General features: G+C 52.8%; 1 protein-coding gene across 1 annotated transcript in view; it reads right to left on the bottom strand.

The window, feature by feature from the left end:
* Positions 1-875: 875 nt before the first annotated feature.
* Positions 876-9,856, bottom strand: part of gpr176 (G protein-coupled receptor 176) — a gene marked incomplete at both ends in the record, with an annotated part of 26,968 nt that continues 17,987 nt past the window's right edge. The window contains 2 exons of the mRNA XM_080744143.1: positions 876-1,838; positions 2,347-2,638. Coding sequence (XP_080600269.1) covers positions 876-1,838; positions 2,347-2,638 — 1,255 coding nt within the window. The remainder of the gene's footprint in view (positions 1,839-2,346; positions 2,639-9,856) is intronic.

Below are 9,856 nucleotides of genomic sequence, written 5' to 3'. Positions count from 1 at the left end.
GTAATCTGTCATTTTTTTAATTACTAGGCTCAGAAAAGTTAATTTGCCTCTGGACGCACGCATCATCATCATCATCATCATCATCATCCAGTGGAGGGTGTGGTTGTAGGGGAGGGTGAACACAACAACCAAAGTGGTGAATGGTAAATGGTGCATTGGACCGATGCAAACACAATGTAAAGTAACAGCAAAGGTGATACACGTTTGTGGTGGTAGTTATCGTGCCTCCATCTAAAAATGTGCACCACAGCCTGTTCTGCATTTCATAACACAACACGTGTCTCTCAGCTCACAGCTGAAATGTTGTTTGGCACAGAAAAACTAATAGAATTTGATGTCCACTCAAATCAAGAAACTACTTTCAAGCAGGTGCTTGCAGTAGGGCAGAACAACTGTATACAAAATTCTGAGTGTTACTTTAAATGTAAAGTGCATTATAAATAAAATCAATTATTATTATTATTATTATTATTATAACTCCAAAGAATGTACATCTGGACCCTTACTAATATTGTTACTTTCATTCTGAGAGTATAAACATTGACCCGTAAGGCCCATTCCCACTGGGCCAGATAAACAGATAAAAAATATCTTTCTCCAAGTTAAGATACATATAAAAAAAAACATATCTGTCACAGATATTTTTTTATCTGTATCTTACCATCCACATGAATGGAGAAACATATTCTTTTTATCTGTTTATCTGTCCCAGTGGGAATGGGCCTCTACTGAGTGTAAATTTAACCCTGAAGGTATATGGACCCTTTACCAGTGAAAATCAGTACAGTTTGTTTTGTTTAGAAAAAAAAAACCCCACAGTATTAAAAGTCACACAAAAAAACCACGTGTGACAGGCGTGGCACTCGGTTCGGTTCTCAGAGGTCCACGGTGGGGATGGTGCTGACCTTGTTGTTCCGGCTGATGCGGCGCTGCTCCGGCCGCGGCCGGCTCTGCTTGGTCTGGATCAGCTCCTCGGGCGTGTTCCCCAGCGGCGGCAGCAGCCTCTTCTTGCTGTTCCTGGTCTCGGGCAGCCACTGGGGCGGCAGCTCGAACGGGCCGAAGCCGAACTGCGTGGCGTCCTCTGTGGCCTCCGTGGGCGTGGCCGGGGCGACCTGCGAGGAGGAGGAGGCATACGCACAGGCGTGATGGGCCGGAGATGTCCTGATGGGCGCCACCACGGGCGGAGGGGGGACCGACATGATGACCCCCCCTGCCCCCTGCTCCGGGTGGTCCCTCCGCAGGACCCCCTCGGCTCGGAGGGGCTTGCCCTGGTGGTCCTCCGAGCCGGAATGAGCGTGTGCTCCTTTAGAGCGCAGCGACGGGACCCCGTTCTCCGCCTCCTCCTCCTCCTCCTCCTCTTCGGAGGGCCTGAAGATCTGCTGCTGGCCGATGTTGAACATCTCCAGGAGCTGGCTCCCGGAGCGGCCCGCCGTCTCCAGGCCACCCAGTGGCCCCCCCACCCCGCCGCTCTCGCCCCCCAGGGACGCCAGCCCCCCCGTGCTGACCGCGTTGCGGCGGCTGTAGCGCCGGTGGACCCTGGCCAGCAGGTCCACGAGGCTGCGGCGTGCCGAGCGGTTGACGGTCAGGAACAGCAGCGGGTTGGTGAGCAGCGACATCTTGGGCAGCCAGACGGCGGTGAGGTACAGCGACGCGGGCAGCTCCTCCTCTCCGCCCTCCACCAGCACGGTGCGGTAGACCACCAGGGCCCCGTAGGGGGCGCTGCAGGCGGAGAAGGCCAGCACCATGGCCAGCAGCGTGGCGTGGAGCTCGGCCTCGCGCTGCGACACGTAGGGGATGGAGATGCTGCTCTGTGGCGTCCTCAGCGCGGCGATGATGACCTGTAGTGGAAATTATTTATACGATCAATATGTAATACTGTGTATTTCCCAAACTTGCTGTATGCTATATTAGAAACTCAAATTTTGCTTCTGGGGGGTCCCTGGAACTAAATATGTTGAATGGGGGTCCGTGGCCAAATAAATATCATTTTGGGGGTCCTTCACATGAAAAGGTTTGAGAACCACTGACATAGTAGTCTCTCAAGAGCAGACTAACTGAGCTCCAGTTAAGTGAAAACTTAACGATGGCTGGACAGATTGCTGACATAGAAACATAGGATTTTTCAAAAAATCTTGGAAGGATTCAAAAGACACTTATAGAATCGGGTGAAAATTCTAATTTTCACGATTTTTTCAAAAATAGCAGATCTACAAGCTTGCAGCGTGGCACTCGGTGCCGCGCTGTGAGCTTGTATATCTGCTATTTTTCAATAGTTAAAGCATAAAATAATAACACACAATAACGTGTACGCGTTCTAAACGGGTTAATATTTAATCTACTACATACCTTCTTCTTCTGGCTGGCGCTGAGCGCTCGGCGGATCAGCACCATGAAGAGGAAGACCAGGGCGAGAGGAAGGATCACCGTGGTGACGTTGTAGACCAACACGTACACCAGGTGGCCCAGGGACTGGGCGGGGGCGTCCGAGCAGGACGACGTGACGTACACGTCGGTGACGTTGGTCACGGCGAACACGGGCAGGCTGACCACCACCGCGTGGACCCAGATGTAGATGATCAGGTCTCGGGATCTTGCATCCGAGATCTTCCTCTCTAGTGGGTACAGCACGGAGTAGTATCTGGATTCAAGCGAGGAAAAAAAAACAAAGGATTATTACGGTGTAATGAGCAACAGAGGCAAGGACATAACTAGAAAAGCGTGCTCCTCTGAGCGCAGATCTCCCCTATTAGTCCGGCTGTATGACATTTGGTATATAGTTTCTTTTTTTATTGGCCTAGGCTTATGTTGTCTATATATATATATATGTTACAGTTTGAGAAACCAGTTAGATTGGGAAAGGAGCGCTTGTTTTAGTTCAACTGGATGTGGAAGAAGCCCAGGGGCGCTGGAAGTGGGGTGCTGAGGGAGCTGCAGCTCCCCTGGTGGTGGGGGGAGAAAAAAAAAAAAAAAAAAAAAAAAAAAAAACATTTTTTTTTTTTTTTTTTTTTTATAAGCCTATATATACACACACACAGAGCTATATTAAAACAATAATGTATTTGACTTTGGGGAATAAAATATGTTGGAAAAAAGGTATTTGATTATCACATGGTGACCTAATCACATGGTCACCTTGCCACTTCCGGTCAGAAGGGAAGTCAAATTTAAATCCCGCTTTGATGGCACACCATCTCATTGTTGCAAACTAACACCGTTGTATATGGGGAACAAAAAACAGTAGAAAACTGTTACAAAAATAATACCCGATTTTGTAGTGAGTGCGTGAGTGACTGTGTGTGTGCATGCGTGCTGTGTGTTGCACTGTGTGCTAAAATAACTAGTAACTATATAGCTCCTTGTTACACCGTTGTGCGGGGAATAAGCACCCGAAACCGTAATAAAAATAACCCAAAACCGGATAAAAAACGTGAATTTTTCGGCGTGCGGCCTTTGGCCGCACGCATGAACTCCTCCAGGCTCAGCTCCCCTTGGGATTTGGGAGTTCCAGCGCCCCTGAAGAAGCCTGTGCATTAGTTTTCTGTCATTTACTCGAAATGCACTCCTCTTGGGTTATCGCGCCTCCTAGCGTGCGATACAGAGCTACACATATGCTCCCGAATGACAAAGTCGGAGGGTATGCCAGTCAAAACGCCCCGCCCCAACCGTGGGCATAAGGCGCGAGACTGGCATGTGTACTTCCTCTTCCGTTCCTCTGCACGCATGAGATACGGACGTCTACACATGTTACTCTACGACAAATAATTAATTCTTCAAGTTACTCAGTATAAGACCAGTTCGAATTCAACTTTAGCCTTAGCGGTGAGTAGGACCATCACCCACGGGTTTCGTTCAACTTGGTCTGTTCTTCTCTGTTTTGTTCTTCGCTGTTTGCTGCTAACGATAACAAGCGGCTAGCCTAGGTTAGCTTAGCTTACCGTCGTCATGTCTAGCGAGGGTCTGTTTTCACCACCCCTCCCTCGACGCTGCGGGGATCCGGAGTGCAGCCGCTTCATCGCCGCTGAGGACCCGCATTCCATCTGCCTGGGCTGTCTGGAGCTACAACACGCTTGGCAAGGTTTCTACTTCCCAAACAGCTGCGTGTTCTGCGCGACGATGGACGCGGCCGTTCTTCACCAGCGTCTGCTGGTGGTCATGAACATGGACGCTGCAAGGCCCAAACAAAGCCACGTCGCTCGGGGAGCTCAGATGGAACACGGCGCTCAGATCCCCGCCACGCCAGGACAAAGAAGCGGGCCTGTTTCCAGCACCGCAGCAAGGTTTGTCCAGGCGGCTCCTAGTGTTTGCGAACCTATCCGCAGTAGCTTCGCTCCGATGTACACTATTTCTACCACAGCGCACAGTGGTGGACCCGGCATGTTCGGCTCTACCCCGCGCTTCTCCTTCACGCCCGGTCCTGGTTTGACCAGCACCGGGCCTCTCCAGGCCTCCGCCGCCCTGCAGGCTAGCCTCCAGGGACCACTCCAGGCGGGGCCATTGTCTCCGGTCGCCGCCGAGGCGGCCACCAGTGGGACTCCTCACCCCACCAACCCGTTCCTGATGACTCCGACGGTCACCGCCCCCCCCCTCTTTCCCCCCTCTCTTAACGTCCCAACAGAACGTGCCACGTAAAGTGCCTCGCGGCTCGGACGAGTTTGGCACCTCCGAGGAGGAGGAAGATGCCATGGAAGGAGAAGAGGAGGAAGATGAAGAGGAGGAGGAGGAGGACGGTTTGGTTCAAGAGGAGACAAGTGAGGACATTGTGATGCTAAGCCCCCGTCATGGCGGCACCCCTCGCACCTCACCCCAAGCCCCCCCCATCGCCCAAGACCCCCCCATCGCCCCTGCCAAGAAGGCAGCGGTGGATAAGGAGAAGGTGGGCGCCACAGCAGAATCCACCCCACAAGAACTGGACCTGCTGGCAGTGGTTGAGCTGGCGGTGGCCAAGATGGGCCTCACTATGCCAGTGGAGCCTCGCCCTGCGAGCTCAACGGAGATCAAGTTTGCGGGCAAGAGAGAGGTACAGACACCAGTCCCTCGCTCTCAGAAGCTACCCGCTACCCCGGGGCTCAAAGAAGCTCTCCATTCCACATGGAAAGAACACAGAGAGCCCGGGAAGATGGCTCTGTCAACCTCACTGGCGGATGAGGACAAGTTTGGCGTGGGCGGCCTTCCCCCTGTGGATGTCGCCACTAATCAGTTCTTCTGTGCCCAGTTTAAACCCACGGAATGCCCCTTCACTCAGGAGCCTGTGCCCAAGTTCAAGAACAAGGACGAAAACAAGGTCTCCAACATGGTTAAAAATGTTTATAAAGCTGCAGGGCTCTCTGTGAAAAGTTTAAACGTGGTGGGGCTGATGAATGGAGCCATGGCAGAGATGCTGCTCCAAAACAAGGACCGCCTCCCTCCTGAAGCCTATGCTGAATGGGATGCCATGCTACAGCTGGCAATAGTGAGCAACGTCCATGCCATCCAATGGGCTGGCAGGGGGATGGATGTCGCTGTCAGCATGGAGAGGTTCAGGTGGCTGCAGAAAGTCCCCTTCCAAGGCGACGAACCAAAGGCCAGCGAGAGGCGAGAGGAGCTGAGGGGCCTGGACACAGCCCCCAACAGTCTCTTCGAGGGAGCGTTACCCTTCCTCCGTGTCATCACCGACACCAATAAAGCCCAAAAAGAAGTGGTGGATGCTGTTTTGGGTAAACCTGATAAAAAAGAACAGTCAGGCTACTCAGGACGCTCTTCCCGTAATAGGGAGAGATATCAGGGACCCCCCCGACAGGGCGGGAAACCCCATCGTTCTCCTAGAGCTCCGTCTTCCTCCTCGGGCACGAGCAGGAACAGAAGTCAGAGCAACCAGGGCTCCCAGCACCAGGAGATGCGCCCACCTGCTCGCCCTTCATACAGTGCAGCAGTGAGGGGGCGTGGGAGAGGGGCGAGAAAATGACACTTTGAGAAAGAGGGCCTTCTCACCCTCGGCGCACGGAGACAGGGTCATGGACGGCTCTCCAGCGCGCAAGCACAGTGCACTTTTGATCCTGCCACCCAGGGTGGAGGAATCCAATGTAAATGTGAATTTTGTTACTGTGCCAAATGTTTTCTCCCCAGTAAAGAATGTGTCTGCGAAACAAGGTCTCTTCTTTCACAATGCACACACAATGGAGAATCCCCAGTGGGGACATCCATATATAAAATATGCATGCCCAGTACCACAATCACAAACAGCCTTCAAGGAAACCCCCTTAAGGGGCATTTCCAATATAAAAGGTTTAATTGTTCCACAGCCTCAACTCAAGGGCCGGAACAACAAGTGTTCCTCCCTTCCGACACGAGAGGGCGCAAAAGCGCCAGTCAAGGTAAGAAGGTGGCAGAGAGGTCTTTCTTGTTTAGCTATCCCAGCCCCAGCTGCGACAGCAGTATTAAACAGGGTTTTAGACAGGACGTGTTTACAAGAATGCGTTCCTTTTTACACTCCTCCTCTGCCTCCTGTCCCACCGTGCAACAAAGTGTTGTCGCCGGTGATAAAGGCATTAAACGTAAGGCCCTCGCTTCACAGCAAGACGGTGTTTCGCTCAGTAGTAAGTCACGTGTCTCAGTCTCGAGTCCCTTTGACTTCCGCGTTACCGGTGACGTCAGTGTCGTGTCCGGGGGTGCACATACCGTGCATTCCTATCAATCACATTCCGTTAGGTCTGACGTCAGCTCCCATTCAGAATCCTTTGTCAAAGCATTTAACTCAATGGAAAGCATGCAAGCCGTGTCCCTGGGTGCTTCGCACCGTGAGGCAGGGATACAGGCTACAATTCTCAACCCAGCCTCCCTTGTCAGACAGAGTGATATTCACGCACGCAAAGGGGCAGGCCGCTTTGATTCTGAGGGAGGAGATTCACTCTTTATTGGGGAAAGGAGCGATCAGGGAAGTTTCCACAGATCAGCTCGGTCTGGGGTTTTATTCTCATTATTTCGTTGTGCCAAAGAAAGGGGGGGGGCTGAGGCCCATTCTGGACCTAAAAGCCCTCAACAATTTTCTGGTAAAATACAGTTTCAAAATGTTGACGAACGTAGCGCTATTGCGCTCGATCAGAATCAACGATTATTGGACGTCCCTCGATTTGAAGGACGCGTACCAGCATGTGGGAATTTACCCCCCACACAGAAAATTCCTGAGGTTCGGTTTCGAGGGGAAAGTGTACGAATACACTGTTCTCCCGTTCGGCCTCTCTCTGTCTCCCCGCGTGTTTGTCAAAGTGACACAAGCGGCTATAGCTCCCCTGCGGCAGCAGGGAATCAGACTTGCGACGTACCTGGATTTGGGGATCTCGCTGGACTCAATAAATATGACGGCTCGACTCTCACAGGAGCGATTAGTCAAGATCGTGGCCTGCGCGAAATCTTTTCGCGTGGGCAGAGTGGTCACGTACAAGCGCTGCATGATTATGTCAGGGCTGATGGCCTCAACTATCCATCTACTCAGGCTGGGCAGGCTGTATATGAGGCCTTTTCAAAAGTGGATGTTGGCACTCAAAATCCACTCGACACAAGGTCGCCGCAAGGTCAAGGTGTCCCCAGGGTGTGTGTACACACTGAGAACGTGGGGGGACGTGACTCTTCTGTCCCAGGGGGTCAGTATGGGCGTGGTGGTGTCACGGAAAGTGATCACAACGGACGCCAGCCTCAGTGGTTGGGGCGCAACGCACGAGGGCCGTTCGGTGAGGGGAGTTTGGGACTCCGCTCTTCAGAAACGGCACATCAATTTTCTGGAGTTAAAGGCAGTGTTTCTGGCGTTGAAACATTTTTTGCCTTTCGTGGAAGGATGTCACGTGTTGATCAGGACAGACAACACGACGACCATGTGCTATATCAACAAGCAGGGGGGCCTCTCCTCCCCGGCTCTCAATCAGCTGGCGCGGGATCTGACGCTGTGGTGGGAACCACGTTTGGCGTCGATCAAGGCGTCGCACATTCCGGGGCTTCTGAACAGCGGAGCAGATCTGCTGTCCAGGGGGGAGCCCCTTTATGCGAATTGGTCCCTCCACCCGGGAGTGGTGAGACAGATTTGGAGCAGGTTCGGTCAGCCTCAAGTCGACTTGTTCGCGTCAGCAGAGAACGCGAAGTGTACACTTTTCTTCTCTGCGACGGGGCCAGCCCCACTGGGGCTGGATGCTCTGGCTCACGACTGGCCGAGGGAACTGCTGTACGCGTTTCCTCCGTTGGAACTGATCCCCCAAACTTTGGAGAGGGTCAGGCGGTTCGGCCTCAAACTATTGTTGGTGGCTCCGGGGTGGGGCGTGTGGAGGTCGGAGATATCTCCCCTCCTTTACGACAACCCGTTGCCTCTGCCGCCAATCAGAGATCTGCTACGGCAGGCAGGGCAGGAGATCTTCCATCCCGACCCGGCGAAGCTAGACCTTCAGGTTTGGCCCGTGAAGGGGAGTCTTTGAGCGCTTTGGGTCTGACGCCAGGGGCGGTTCAGACTATTCAAAGTGCTAGGGCTTCGTCCACGCGGTCGGCTTATGATAAGAGGTGGAGGATCTTTGAAGACTGGTGTGCGGAGCGTACGTCGCCGGTGGTGGCGTTTGAGGCTCCGGTCCAGCTTGTTGTGAATTTCCTTCAGGAAAAGCTAGAAAGTGGTCTTGCCTTTTCTACCATTAAAGGTTACTTGGCGGCGCTGTCAGCGTGCCATGTGGGCTTTGAGGGTAAGACGGTGGGTAGGCACCGTCTGGTGGCTCGGTTTTTAGCGGGTGTGCACCAGCTTAAACCGGTTACTAGGTCCCTTTTCCCATCGTGGGATTTGGGTGTGGTGTTGGACGGGCTGTGCCGTCCACCGTTTGAGCCTCTGGAGGCGGCGAGCTTAAAGCTTTTGAGTTTTAAGACTAGTCTTTTGTTGGCTTTGTCTACAGCCAAGAGAGTCAGTGATCTACATGCGTTATCGGTGGACCCGGTGTGCATGAGATTCTGTGAGGATGGCAAGAAGGTTCTGCTAAAACCCCATTTGGCGTTTGTCCCAAAGAACCGTGTGATTATACATGAGCCAACCGAGTTGGTGGCTTTTCATCCTCCTCCGTTTTCTTCGGAGGAGGATAGGCGTCTACATTGTCTTTGTCCGGTAAGATCCTTGAGGATTTACTGTGAGAAGACGAGGGCTATTAGAGCGTCAAACCAACTGTTTGTCACTTTTAAAAGTGGTCCTAGACGGAAAGCGGTGGCTAAAGCTTCACTTTCAAGGTGGATTGTGCAGGCCATAAAGATGGCCTACACTTGTACTAAAGTCCCGGTTCCTGAGGGCCTAAGGGCTCATGACACTAGGGGAATGTCGACCTCCTGGGCTCTAGCCAGGGGTGTCTCGATCCAAGAGATCTGTTCGGCGGCTAACTGGTCGACTCCGTCGACTTTTGTGGTTTTTTACCATTTGGACGTGGCTCCATCTTCATTGGCGCATTCGGTCCTGGGTGTTGCCGCCTCCTCTAGTTAAAGACTTTTTTCCCCCTTTTTATAGCTGAGACCAAGTCCCTTTGCTCTCGGTAAAAGGGGGAGACCCTGTTTCCTTATAAAACGGCTGCTAGTGGGCCTATTAGTGAATAGGCGGGCTCCAGCCTGTCAGGGTTTTATGAGGCGGACCTGGTCGGCCTATTAGTTCATGAGGCGGATTTCGGTCTGTCAGGGTCTTTCTACTTTCTTCCGCTCTCGAGTCCGGTGGGCTCGGGGCTCCGTGGGGGAGGGGCCACGCCGGGGGTGTGGTCTCCTGTCAGGCGGAGCGGGCGGAATTTGAGGGTGTGCGCTTCCGGGGGTTTATGTGACCCAAGAGGAGTGCATTTCGAGTAAATGACAGAAAACGAAAGGTTTCGTACGAAACCATGGTTTT

This window comes from Nannobrachium achirus, assembly GCF_963921795.1.
Source record: "Nannobrachium achirus genome assembly, chromosome: 16".
Taxonomy (NCBI): Eukaryota; Metazoa; Chordata; class Actinopteri; order Myctophiformes; family Myctophidae; genus Nannobrachium; species Nannobrachium achirus.
Note: the sequence above shows the minus strand (reverse complement) of the source record. Positions and strands in the feature narration are given on the sequence as shown.